The sequence below is a fragment of the Hypanus sabinus genome, chromosome 17, assembly GCF_030144855.1.
Source record: "Hypanus sabinus isolate sHypSab1 chromosome 17, sHypSab1.hap1, whole genome shotgun sequence".
NCBI classification, from domain to species: domain Eukaryota; kingdom Metazoa; phylum Chordata; class Chondrichthyes; order Myliobatiformes; family Dasyatidae; genus Hypanus; species Hypanus sabinus.
This window is the reverse complement of record NC_082722.1, coordinates 49004031-49018120: the sequence shown is the minus strand read 5'-3', so window position 1 is coordinate 49018120 and position 14090 is coordinate 49004031. Positions and strand designations below refer to the sequence as shown.

The 14090-nt window shown below is 39.2% G+C and overlaps 1 protein-coding gene across 8 annotated transcripts in view; it reads right to left on the bottom strand.

The window, feature by feature from the left end:
* Nucleotides 1-14090, bottom strand: part of banp (BTG3 associated nuclear protein) — a 190204-nt gene that overhangs the window by 75490 nt on the left and 100624 nt on the right. For 6 of the 8 annotated variants that reach the window (XM_059993019.1, XM_059993016.1, XM_059993021.1 and 3 more), the window contains 2 exons: nucleotides 13183-13316; nucleotides 11216-11287 (listed from right to left, as the gene is read on the bottom strand). In XM_059993019.1, coding sequence (XP_059849002.1) covers nucleotides 11216-11287; nucleotides 13183-13316 — 206 coding nt within the window. The remainder of the gene's footprint in view (nucleotides 1-11215; nucleotides 11288-13182; nucleotides 13317-14090) is intronic. The other 2 variants (XM_059993020.1, XM_059993022.1) reach the window with 1 other exon arrangement.

Here is a 14090-nt window from a genome sequence, read left to right as displayed (position 1 = left end):
TATGCTGTCTAGTGGCCACCCCTGCCCTTTCTGCCTGTGTAGCCTTTACCTGCAGTGTGGCCAACTCACTGAACGTGCTATTCACGACTTTCTCAGCATCACGGATGCTCCAGTATGAATCCAATCACAGCCAGAAGCTGCAGTTGGACACACTTCCTGCACACATAGTCGTCAGGGACACTGGAAGTATCCCTGATTTCCCACATGCTGCAGGATGAACAAACCATGGGGCCGATCTCAGCTGCCATGACCTACCCAATACTTGCCTAAACTTTTGAAACTTTCTCCTTTGAAAGGAACTTACCTGGCCCTACCTCACTTGGAGTGAAGCTCGTCCTCAGCATCTTCTCGTCGAAGCCTCTTGAGTCAAAGCCTCAAATCTCCACTCCTTCACTGGTCCACTCACTCACTGGCTGCTTTCCACAGGCCGCTCCGCTTGAGGTAACCCTATATTTATTTGTTTGAGCTTTTCTAACTGCTTGGTCACCTGACCTCGATTGCCCAATCAGCTCATTTAGTGATAGGAGGTAGACAGTATATGTGGAAGTCTGTAGTGAGTGGCATTCCACAGGGGTCGATGGTGGGACCTTTGTTGATTTAATATATAGAAAGGGTTTGGATGAAAATGTAGGTAGCCTGATTAGTAAATCTGCAGATGGTACAGAAATTGAAGCTGTAGACAGTGAAATTGTTTATCAGAGGATTCAGCAGGACAGCTGAAAATTAAATGGAGCAATGGCAAATGGAATTCAATCCAGACAAGTGTGAGGTAATTAACTTTGGGTAGTCAAGTCTAGTAAAACAGAGATAAATAGCAGGGGCTTTAGAAATGTTAATGTACCAAAGGATCTTGGGATGCAAATCCATAGTTCACTGAAAATGCTGACGCAAGTTGAGAGAATACTGAAGCCAGAATTTGGTATGCTTGCCTTCAAATATAAAGGCACTGAGCATAAGAGCTGGGACATTATGTTGCAGCTGTACAAAACATCGGTTAAACAACTTTAGGATTTTTTTGTGCACAGTTCTGGTTTCCACACTACAAAGAGGATATGGTAGCATTCGATAAGAGTATACAGAAGGATGAACTAGGATCTTGCCTGAAATGGAGGCATATAGCAATGAGGAGAGATTGGATAAGATGGGTTTATTCTCACAAATGACTACCATTCACTTTAATACTCCATGAATCATCTAATATAGAGGAATAGATAGCCAAATAATTTGTACTAGTAATTTTTAAAAATAACTTCCTTGTACAAAATGCCAAGAAGAAACTAAAGTGATCAGTGATTTTATTTAGCATCTAGTAGTGACCTTTATAGGGGGCACACTTGGACAACAGATCCATATGTTGTGATGGAAATGAGAAAGATTCTTTGGGTCTTATAGGCAAGAGCACTGGACACACAGTTTTAATAATAAGGAGTTTATTTACAAGGGGAGAAAAAGCTTGGGAACAACATAAGCGGCTTTAGTATTCGTACAAATGCGCTTAGAATAGAGGAGCATGGGAAAAGTCGGGTCTGTAGTACAATACACGGGAAAACGATGTGGGGATGTGGGGATGTGTACAGGTACACAATACAAGCAAGGGAAAAGTAACTACAATACTTGCCCCCCTTGGCTATGGGAAAGCACGGCTCTTTGCTAAAGGGACAACAACAAACGCTCCCAAAACCCTATTCATTGCACACCTTACCACATGTCTCCAGCGCTGTTCTGCAGTCTTCAGCCTGGAGTGAAGCAGGGTAGTCCCTCGAGGATGGCAAAAAGAGAGCGAGCCAAGCACATGTAGCACCCTTCATAAGTCAGGGGGCCAACGGCTTGGTGCTAGACAGGTTAATCCAATTAAGGTGGCCAATGGTTAAGTGTGCATTGATTAGTTGGGAGGGTGAAATGTTCACTGGCAGGTGGTGTGACCTCCGACCAGGCGAGTCTGTCACGTGACAGGCACAGCTCTCTGGTTACACCATAACAGTATGAAATCAAACTTAAATCATTCAATCCAATGTTGCTAAAAATTTACACTTAATTGAATCAGATTTTACTATACTTTTTTATTCAAAGTATTTTTATTAACATATGTTATAATACAATCAACCATTTTATACCAGTTACAAACCCCCCCCCCAATAAACATGAACAAATAGAACCAGCCAGACCAGTCAAAAATAGATACAAAGCCCTAGTGTAATGACAACTCAACTTGAAATGACTGATTCAGTAGGCTGTGGATAATGACATAATCAACACGGAAACTCTCTCCAATATTTATCTGGATGCTGAGGAGAAGGCCACTTGGCCCTTTCTGGCCTGCTCTGCCAGTCAATGAGATCATAACTGATTTAATTAAATAATCAAATATATGTTTCCATGCATCTGTCACCTCCTCATCAAAATCTTTCTACTTCTGCCTTAAAATACTCAAAGACTGTTTCCACTGCACTTAGAGGAAGTAGCCCCAAACACTCACAATCTTCTGACAGAAGAAAAATTTGCCTCCGCTCTGTTTTAAATAGATTATTTTTACTTTTTTAAATAGTAATCTAGGTTCTAGATTCTCCCCATAAGAAGCATCTCCTGCACAGCTACCCTGTCAAGAACCCTCAGGATCACTTATTTTTCAATCAAATCTCTTCTCACTCTTCTAAATTCTAGCAGCTACAAGTCTTATCCTGACCATTCCAGAGATCAGTATATTACACTTCTGAATTGCTTTCAAAACATTTACATTTTTCCGTTAACAAGAGAATAATCATCAGAATAGTATTTCAGGCAAATCTTGTCGAAATAAAGTATACTGTTTTACTACTTTTGTGTTTAAACCTCCTATCAAGAAACAACAAAGTTCTGATAGCTTTCCTAACTTTTGCTGTAAGTAGATACTCAACTTTTGCAAATCATACACTTGTATACTCTGCTTCTTAGAGCACTCACTATTTAAATATTATTCTTTTCACTTTTCATGTCAAAATGAACAATTTCACATTTTCCCAAATTATCCTCACATTCACCAAGTATTTGCCAACTCAAGTGACTCAAATAAACCCTTAAGTGCCCCTCTATATCCTATTCAGAATCAGAATCAGGTTCATTATCACTGGCATATGACTGAAATTTGTTAACTTAGCAGCAGCAGTTCAATGTAATACATAACCTAGCAGACAGAGAGAAAAAAAATAAAACATAATAATAAACAAACAAGGGAATCAATTACGTGTATTGAATAGATTTTTTTTAAATGTGCAAAAAAAATACTGTAAATTAAAAATTGAGGTAGTGTCCAAAGCTTCAATGTCCATTTAGGAATCAGATGGCAGAGGGGTAGAAACTGTTCCTGAATCACTGAGTGTGTGCCTTCAGGCTTCTGTATCTCCTACCTGATGGTAACAGTGAGAAAAGGGCATGCCCTGGGTGCTGAATATCCTTAATAATGGACGCTGACTTTCTGAGACACCCAACTCCCTAAAGATGTCCTGGGTACTTTGTAGGCTAGTGCCCAAGATGGAGCTGACTTGATTTACAACCTTCTGCAGCTTCTTTCGGTCCTGTGTAGTGGTTCCTTCATACCAGACAGTGATGCAGCCTGTCAGAATGCTCTCCACGGTACAACTATATTAGTTTTTGAGTGTATTTGTTGACATGCCAAATCTCTTTAAACTCTTAATAAAGTATAGCCTCTGTCTTGCCTTTTTTATGACTACATCAATATGTTGGGACCAGATTAGATCCTCAGAGATCTTGACACCCAGGAACTTGAAGCTGCTCACTCTCTCCACTTCTGATTCCTCTATGAGGATTGGTATGTGTTCCTACATCTTACCCTTCCTGAAGTCTACAATCAGCTCGGTCGGCTTACTGACGTTGAGTGCCAGGTTGTTGTTGCGGCACTATTCCACTAGTTGGCATATGTCACTCCTGTACACCCTCTCGTCACCGCTTGAAATTCTACCAACACGGTTTGTATCGTCAGCAAATTTGTAGATGGTATTTGAGCTTTGCCTAGCCACACAGTCATGGGTATATAGAGTAGAGCAGTGGGCTCAGCACACACCCCTGAGGTGAGCCAGTGTCGATCGTCAGTGAGGAGGATATGTTATCACCAATCTGCATAGACTGTGGTCCTCCTCCGATTAGGAAGTCGAGGATTCAACTGCAAAGGGAGGTACAGAGACCCAGGCTCTGCAACTTCTCAATCAGGATTGTGGGAAGGATGTTATTAAATGGTGAGCTACAGTCGATGAACAGCATCCTGACGTGGGTGTTTCTGTTGTCTAGGTGGTCTAAAGCCACAACTTAACCTATCACAAACACAAGAAAGTCAGCAGATGCTGGAATTCCAAAGCAACACGCCCAAAACGCTGGAGGAACCTAGCAGGTCAGGCAACATCTATGGAGAGTTAAACAGTCAATCTTTCAAGCTGAGACCCTTCCTCAGGATGGGTCTCTTGAGATATTTTCCTACCTATCTTTATGTCATCAACATTTAGCAACAAAACTTTCCATTCCTTCATCCAAGTCATCTATATAAATAGTAAGAAGTAGAAACACCAGCTCTAAGCCTTGCGGCACACCACTCATTGCTTCTTGTCAACCATTGAAGAAGCTATTTTATTTACTGTTTCCTGGTTGCGAACTAATTTTCTATTGACACCTATATTATCTTACACTACGAATTTACATTTTCACAATAATCACAGAAGCAACTGATCAAATGTCTTTGAGAAATCTAATTGTACACTCAGTGGTTCTCTTTATCCATAGCAGAAGAAGAACAAGAATAAGAAAGCCCTTAACTCTGGTTGGAGACATCGGGACGACGTTGTGACGCCGTTGTTTTTAGCAGGCTTTTTTATTTTTACAAGGCCAAGTTAGATGTTAGCTCAACGCTCAACCCAGCACAGATGGAAAGTGTGCACGGGAGCTGGCTGGATTTGAACTCAGGAGCCTTCGCTCCGAAGTCCAGCAATGATGCCACTACGCCACCAGCTGGCCACTTTATCCATAGCAATTTAAAGAAATAATCAAATTAATTTCCTTTCATAAAAACAACCCGACTTAAATTATAGCCACTAACATATCCCTGCCAGACATTGCTAGTTGAGTTGCAGTTTCCTTTATTTTATCTTGCTCTTTTTTCTGAACAAAGTTTATATTGCTATTTTCCAATTATTTGAACTTTTCCCAAAACTAGTATTTTTGAAAAATTAAAACCAATGCATCAACTCTGTCATTAGCTACTTTTTTCAAGATGCGAATGTAAAGTCCATCAGGATCCAAAGTCTTGTCACTCACAGCTCCAACAGAATCTTAATAAGCCCCCCTCATTCATTTCAACACCTAGAATATAGAGCACAGAAAGTACAGAGCTAAATTAAGGGTAAATATGACTGAAGCCAAAACATTTTACTTTCCTAGAGAGAAAATTGCTATCAATGGCAGCAATTTACTGAGGGACAAGAATGCCTTCACTGTAAAGATTCAGATGAAGGCAATGGAGGAATTATTTGTGAGGTTGCAAATAGAACATAGATTTTAAGGAACTGGAGCTGGAAGCAGAGGGATAAATCTGGCAGTATGACAAGCAGATAAATGTAGCCACAGGAGACTACAGATGTCGAAATCTGAAGCAATAAACAATCTGCTGCAGGAACTCGGTAGGCTGTGCAACATCTGGCTGTACTTCCTTTCCCAGCATACAGAGACTGAACACTGCAGCATCAGTACTGAGGACTGCGAAAGGGGCAGGGGCGTGTTTACAGGACTGCTTTGTATCAGTGGACTAGACCATATTCAAGGACTCATTTTCAGATCTGAGTGAATATGCCAAAGCCATCAACAAGACCTGTGTGGATAAGCGTGTGCCTTCGAAAACACAATTAACATACCCAAACCAGAAACTCTGGATGAATCAGGAGATTCACAATCTGCTGAGGGTTGGATCTGTGGCATTCAAGAACAGTGATTCAGAAGCCTACAAGAAATCCAGGTAAGACATACAGAAGGCCATCATGAGAGCGAAAAGGCGAAACCATGTGAAACCTCAGAGGCACATGGATGCACGACAGTTGTGCCAGGGTTTGATTACCATTATTTTCTATAATGCAAAATCTTTCAGCATAAATGACAGTGATGTTTCACTCTCCGATGAGCTCAGCATATCTTATGCACAATTTGAAAGGGAGAATAATACACCTTCACAAATCCCCACAACATTCAATGACCCTGTGATCTCTGTTACGGCCAATGCCTGAATATCCTTAAAAAGGGTGAATACTTGCAAGGTATTAGGCCTTGATGGTGTACTTGGCCGGGTACGTACTTAAAAACCTGTGCTGACCAACTCACTGGAGCATTCAAGAACATCCTCAACTTCTCACTGTGGTCTAAGGTGACCAGCTACTTCACAGGGGCATCAATCATACCAGTGTCCAAGAAGAGCAAGGGAGGCTACCTTAATGCACTCACATCTGCCATAATGAAGTGCTTCGAGAGGTTGATTATGGCTAGAATTAACTTCTGTCTGTGCAATGACCTGGACATGCTGAATTTTACTTCGTCACACAGGTCAATAACGAACACAATCTCACTGGCTCCTCAGTCAAGTTTAGGGCATCCAGACTGTGGTGAACTATGTGCCTGTCGGGACACGCCCCTGCTGACTGCTCCTGTGGCTCCTCCCACAGGCCCCTGTATAAAGGAGACCTGCGGCCTGACGCTCGGCCTCAGTCTCCAGGACCTTGTATGATAGACACTCACTCCTGGTTCCTTCTTCCAGTCAATAAAAGCCGATATCTCGCCTACGTCTCAGTGTGAGTTATTGATGGTGCATCACAGACAAAAGCAAAACATGTCAGGCTGCCATTTATTGATTACAGCTTGGTATTAAGTTCAATCATCCCCTCAATATTAATCACGAAGCTTCTAAAGTGGGCTCTGTACTTCCCCTTGCAATTGGATCCTCAACTTCCTCATCAGACAACAGTCAAAATGGATTGGTGATAACATCTCCTTGCTGACAATCAACACCTGGTGCAGCTCAAGGATGCTATTCTCTCTTCATTCTAAGCACAGTTCAAACAGCATTTATAAATTCACAAATGACACCACTGTTGTTGCTAAAATCACAGATGGCAACAAGAATCTACCCTACATGAGTAAGGTAGATCAGTTGATTAAGAAACAATGTCAGCAAAACTAAAGAATTGACTGTGGACTTCAGGAAGGGGGAGCTGGGGGAACACACACCAAACCTCATTGAGAGGTCAGTGTGAAAAGAATGAGCAGCTTCCAGTCTCCTGGGTCAACATACCTGAGGATCTGCCCTAGGCCCAAAACACAGATGCAGTCATTAAGAAGGCATACCAGAAGTACTACTTCATTAGGAGTTTGAGGATGTTTCCTACGTCACCAAAGATTCTTGCAAATTTCTACAGATATACTGTGAAGAGCATTCTGGCTGACTGTCTCACAGCCTGGCCAGCACAGAATCAGCTGAAGAACATTATTGACTCAGTCAGCTCCATCATAAGCACAACCCTCCCCAATATGGAGGACATCTTCCAGAAAGCAGCATCAAGCATTAAGGTCTCTCACTATCCAGGATTACCATCAGGGAGGAAGTACAGGATACTGATTCAACCACTCTGTCATCTGGTCCATGAACACTACCTCATCATTCCTTTTTATGTGCATTATTTATTTTGTAATTTATAATTATTTTGTGTTTTAGCAAAACAACAAATTTCACAATATATAAGACAGAGATAATAAACCTGATTCTCATTCCATTGAAGAGGAGCAAGTGCAATCTCCAAACCAAATCTAAATTGTCTGTCACATAATTTTAATCAGAGAAAAAAATATATATTACCAATACCCCTACAGTACTATAAAATTGTGCACAAGTTCCTAATGGTTATAGATTCCTTTTCTCAATTAGTATTTGTTCTTTAAGAGCTGTTCCAAATAAATGGCTGCCTCAGTTAACCAATGGCCCAGAAAACCAAAATCCACTGTATATAAAAAATACATATTTTCCTTGGGTTGTCAGAGACAAAAATATTAGTTACAACTATGATAACCAACTAGTAAGTCTACAGAGCCTTCTAGTAATGTAAAACTTTCAAATCAAATGTGTGGAATTACTGAGCAAGAGAAAACCTGACAAAAGCTGCTACTTGTATGAGTAAATGAGGCCCCTGTCAGTCAGGTTGACAATGGATGTTGCATCTTAGCTGTCCAGATACTCAAGCCTGGGCAGTACGATATGGAGCGCAATCTGTTGCCCTTGTAGCAAACTCCCCCTCTCCACGCATCTGTTGAACCCGAAGGAACAGCAGAGACAGATACAATCTGCTACCAGCTGCATCACAGGAGTAGCCAGTCAATGCTGAACTCCACGTAGGACTGCCTCAGGGACCTCAGCTTTTATTTTTCCCTCAGAGTTTACTCCTGAAGCCTTCTTGGTGAGTGAATTTAGCTGCAAGGCAGTGGAGGTTTGAGATCAGAGTTTTCCTCTTCTGGATGAGCTGCCAACCATGGCTGACAAGCCCTATCTGCCCAAAGCGACTGATTTTAAGGTGCCAGTAACCTACCTTTCCATCTTCTCCCGTCAGTAGAACAATTCCACCAACCTAAGTCACATGTGAAGGCTTGGATCTAGACTTGGTTGTCAGATGCTATTTGAGTCACACACCATTGGGAACATTTAATAGGTAGGGAGAGCTTGTCCCATTAGCTGCCTCTGGCTATAATAGTGTAAAAATTAACAAAAACGAGAAGGAACTTTGGAATATATTTAAGAAGGAATATATCCATATGAAGTAATTTAATTAAAAAGACTTTGCACTGTATTTTCCATTTTTGATTTCAATTTATGTACTAAAACTGGTGGTAGTTTGATAATACCAAAATAATGATAGGTTGGAGAGAGGGGGGAAGAGAGAGAGAGTGGGAGAGTGGGAGAGAAAGAAACAGAGAAAGAGGGGAACCACAGATGATACAATTGTGTTTGTAAAAGTTGAAAAAGTAGCCATCATCTGTAATATTTAAGTATTTTGTGAAATAGTAATGAAGGAAATCTGTAGACACCCACTAGAAGAAGGAACTTTCCTGAATTAAAACTCATCAACAATAGAAATTCTATCAAATAAAATGAAAGCAAAATTAAATAAATACCATCATAAAATGTACAATTACTGCTCCATCAAGCATCACAAAAGATCATTATTTCAGCAATTGTAATTGCAATTAATTTCAAAGTTAGAATAATCATTACCTGGTGGATGAAGAATTCAAATTACTTTAACTTATAAGAGTCACACACTTTTTGAAATAATACAAAATAATTTTCTATCTACCACAATGTAAAAAAAATGCAATAATATGTAAAAGGTGAACATATAAACATGAACTGAATTAAAATGCAGTTTTACTTCATGTATTAGTCTTTACAGTGGCTAGTAAAATGTCTTATAACTTAGCATGAGATAAAGGAAAGTGACAGTGGAAAATATCAGCTAAACTGAGGGTACAGTTACAAAGCACTGAGAGCTCCTGACAGGGATTGTGCTGCAATATAAATTTGACCCAGTTAAATATAACAATCATTCCCATCCTGGTATAACAAGTCATTGTTATCACTTCTACAGAAATATATAGTGATGCAAGTAAATAAAAGCTTTAGAGTAATATACCTAATTAGCAGAAACACTAGCTCATTGACTTCATAAAAGTCCTTCTGTGAGCATTCGATCCCTAACTTAGTGTAATGTGCTTATTATTATTTTTTACACTTATTGTCTGATAAACTATCTGACAGCATTAATGTGTATTCCAGGCCCAGTACTTCAAACACTTATATAAAAGGTTATGTAGAAACCATTGATCCTTAAAACATTCAAACATAAAACAAAATAGGACCCTTGCACCCTGCGTCAGAAAGACCAATGAATTGACTATGGACTTAAGGAAGGGAAAGTTGAGGGAACACACACCAGTCCTCATTGAGGAATCAGCAGTAGAAAGAGTGAGCAGTTTCAAATTTCTGGGCGTCAGCATCCCTGACAATCTTCCTGGGCACAACATATTGATGCAATTACAAAGAAGATGCAACAGAGGCTATATTTCATTCCAAGTTTGAAAGGATTGGGTATGTCACCAAAGACACTAGCAAATTTCTTCAGATGAACCATGGAGAGCATTCTAACTGGTTGCATCACCATCCGATATGGAGGGGCCATTGCATAGGATCAGAAGAAGCTGCAGTTACAAATTCAGCCAGCTCCATCATGGGCATTAGCCTCCCAAGCATCAAGGGTATCTCAAAAGGCAATGCCTCAAAAAAAGGCAGTATCCATCTTTAAAGACCCCATCACCTGGGCATGCCCTCTTCTCATTGCTACCATCAAAGAGGTGGTTCAGGAGCATGAAGACACACAGTACACATTTTTGAAGCAGCTTCTTCCCGTCCACCATTGATTTCTAAATGGTCAATTAATTCATTTATATAACCACACTATTTGTTCTCCATCTCTTTTTGCACAACTTAATAATTTAATATATTTCTTAATGTAATTTAGTGTTTTATGATGTATTGCACTGTACTGCTGTTGCAAAGCAACAAATTTCACAATATATGCCAGTTATATTAAACCTGATTCTGATTTTGACTGATTCTGAAGTAGATCTGTGAAAAAGAGATGTCCAACATGACTCATATACTGTGCATGTGATCCATTACAATCAGCAATGATGCCAAACACTGAAGTCATGTGAACTGAATATTATATAGATTTCGTACAATGCCTACTATTCCGTGCCTCAAACAGAATATTAAAATAGTGTAATTATGTCCAGTCAAGGAGATACTATAGAATTTCATCAGTTTAAAATATATCATAACCTTTAGCACATTCAAATATTAAGTAAAAATCACTCCACTGTGAATCATACTGTGACCCATACAAATCAATAAACCTCATGTATGCCAGTGCCACAGAGAATACCCAAGACCATACCTAACACCAATACTAAGAGTATAATTGTTATATATACACCAATCTGTCAACAACATCTACAGATAGTCCTCATGAACGTTATTGTAAACAACATTCATTACCTAGATTTTTGGGGTTTAGCAATGAGGTCAAATTAAAGATCTTGGAGAAAAGTGATCACATAAATCATAAGATTTTCTCTGCAGCCTTACCTCACTATCCTGAGTGATTTGTACTTGCTCCCCCTGTGGTACCTGTGCAATATGCAGGTGCCCCTGTACAGCCAGTAGACAGAAAAGACACGACGAAGGATGAGAAAAAGTATTACTGATTCATAAAATACCTCAGGCATTAATTGCTTAAAATAGGAGAAATACTAAAAGAATAAATAAACCAAAATGAAATTAATTTAAGGTTATGAACAATGTCTAGATTGGTACAAGTTAAAACGCCAATTCTGGGAATTTCAGTTTTTGGAAAACATATCTTGAAAATTCCCTAGCATTCCTTCAATAAACTGTCCATTTGATCAAATGCCATTCATGGTACAAATGAAAACCAGCAACATCCTTTGAAATGACAATTTAATTTGGATAGTAAATGGCAGTATTCCCAGTAATGCTCAATTCAAGGCTACTGCTTAACTGATTTGGAACTTAAAAATACAAATTGGTTTCTTATCCTGCTGAGCCAATTCTAACATGTCTGATCTGTAACAGATTCTTCACCATTTAAATCTTTAATAGCTTTGGTTAACATAAATGGATCAACTTTGGATTTAAAATTAACAGTTGATTGGATGTATTCTAAGGAGTGTTTCAGAGTTCTCTTACCATCTGCAGACAACTAACTCTTGAAAGACCAGACTCTGACTTCAAGCTCTAGACTACTAAAACTGAAGAATTCACTTCTTTCTGTACTGGTACCTCAGTTAGCAGATAGGTTGTGTTCCCAAGTATCAGAGTACTAGTAGATTCAATATTAAAATGGGATACTGTTACTGTACCAGTAACCGAGCAGAAGTCCATGCCTTTCATTTTACTACACACTGGTGTGTTGGAAAATTGCCTCTTGGAGGCTTGTAGAACAAACCACTATTATGAGAGATCCATTGCTGTGAGGTCTTGTGCTAGGAACATGACTTTCCTCTAGTAATAAATCATCCCTGGTTACTTACAAGGACTGGTGTTAAACACGCTGGGGCAAACGATGCAATACAACTGCTCAGCACTGAAGTGTTAGGCTCTGGGCATAACTGGGGACTGGCAGTGACTGCTTCATATGCTTAAAAAAATACCTGGGTCCTTTGGACCCCACCAACTGCTAGTAATTAACCATGTGAAGGAGATGCCTCAACAGCAACAATGGTTCACACTAGGTCTTCAGCACAGCACCGAGCAGCAGCAGTAGGAACACAACAGGTTCCTGGCATAACAGTGCATATTCAATTGGATGTCCTTAAAAAAAACACATGGGATCTCTCTGAGTGCTTGGATTTACGGCCAAAAGTACCACTTGAATTATAGCTTTGGATACCTGCACCATAGTTTCCATCCACTTGAATGCCAGTTCTCTGAATATAAAGGCCAGCATTTCTAATTACTTTCCCATCATGATCTTTTTAATAATCTACATACAATGGACCATCTTTTGGCTTCCACCACATCTAACTTTGCAATTTTGTTCGCTCCTATTAAGGTCCAATGTGATTCAATGACATCACATTTAACAACAATGTCAGTTTTGTCTAGTTTCTCAATCAATTAACCTCTCTTTATGATTGAAATGCTCCCATCTACGTGATTTGCAATGCCAGCTGTCCATGTGTCATCGTGATTCTGAATCCTGTTAATTAATTTTCAATAAAGTAAACACTGAATTGACAAGATGACTTTCCAATCTAAATGAACCATCTAAAATCAAAAGAACCTTAAAGATCACAAGTGATGATCAGTGATGTTCTCATATTTGTCTAAAACCCAGAGATGGAAATCTATTTAGCCTGGGGAATTGTGTCACTTATTTTGCACTTTCTCAGTGGATTGCCGAAATTCAAGGAGCAACAGATCAAATATAAGGCCACAGCACTGAAATGCCAAGTGATTGGTCTGATAAGGATTGGTAGGAATCTATCTTATCATTTATAAGTTTTACTGTGGTATAGCCTGACAATACTCACTACTTGTTGAACCTGTCCGTCCTCTCCAATGCGATGGATATGAACTTGCTGAGCATTTGCCAATGCATAGTGCAATGTTTGGGCCTGGTTTTGCTGCAAATCTCCTGATGATGGCACTGATTCCTGCATTCCATCTTCAACAAAGCAAAACAGTGTTCAAATTCATGTGGGATGAAATAAGTAGTATCATTTCATATGTGAACAAGATTATTTGTACGCCTGACACTTTAGTATTTTGCATTTTCTCAAGTACAAATTTAAATGTCAAATGGATTTTCAGCATTACTTTCTGTAGTAAGGAAACGAATACACATCCAATTTCACATCTTTAAGAAAGAATCGGTTGGAGAATTGCTGAATCATATGGTTTAAAACTTAGTTCAAATATTTAAAATGATAATCTAAGCTGTAACTAACACAGCACTTATGGAGTGCCAGTGTTATTAAATGAAATATCAAAGCAAAGTTCCATCTGTCCTTACTTGTCCATCTTTAATATTTCAAATATCACCTTTCATAAAATAATTGCAGGTTCAGAAGTATACAAGGCAACATTCAGCTTCTCTAATGATTTTTTTCCCCAGACCTTTGCAAAACTGGTGAAGAAAACTATTTCTTTCTTTAAACTGATAATGAGACGAATAGAATAAAGCCATTAATAACTTCCAGTCTATATTAATGCCTTTTCACAGATTACTGTTTAGCAGCGCGCACACACACACACACACACACACACACACAATATGCTGGAGATTTTCTCTTGTTTGTGATTAACTGTTTAGTACTGTTTTCTACCACATCATCAATTTAAAAAAGATGGTTGAATAGTCAAATGCTTCACTTTAAATACAAAGTTGCTTTACAAATAATGTTGAGTTTTAACAATGTTATTTGTCTTCGTGAATGTT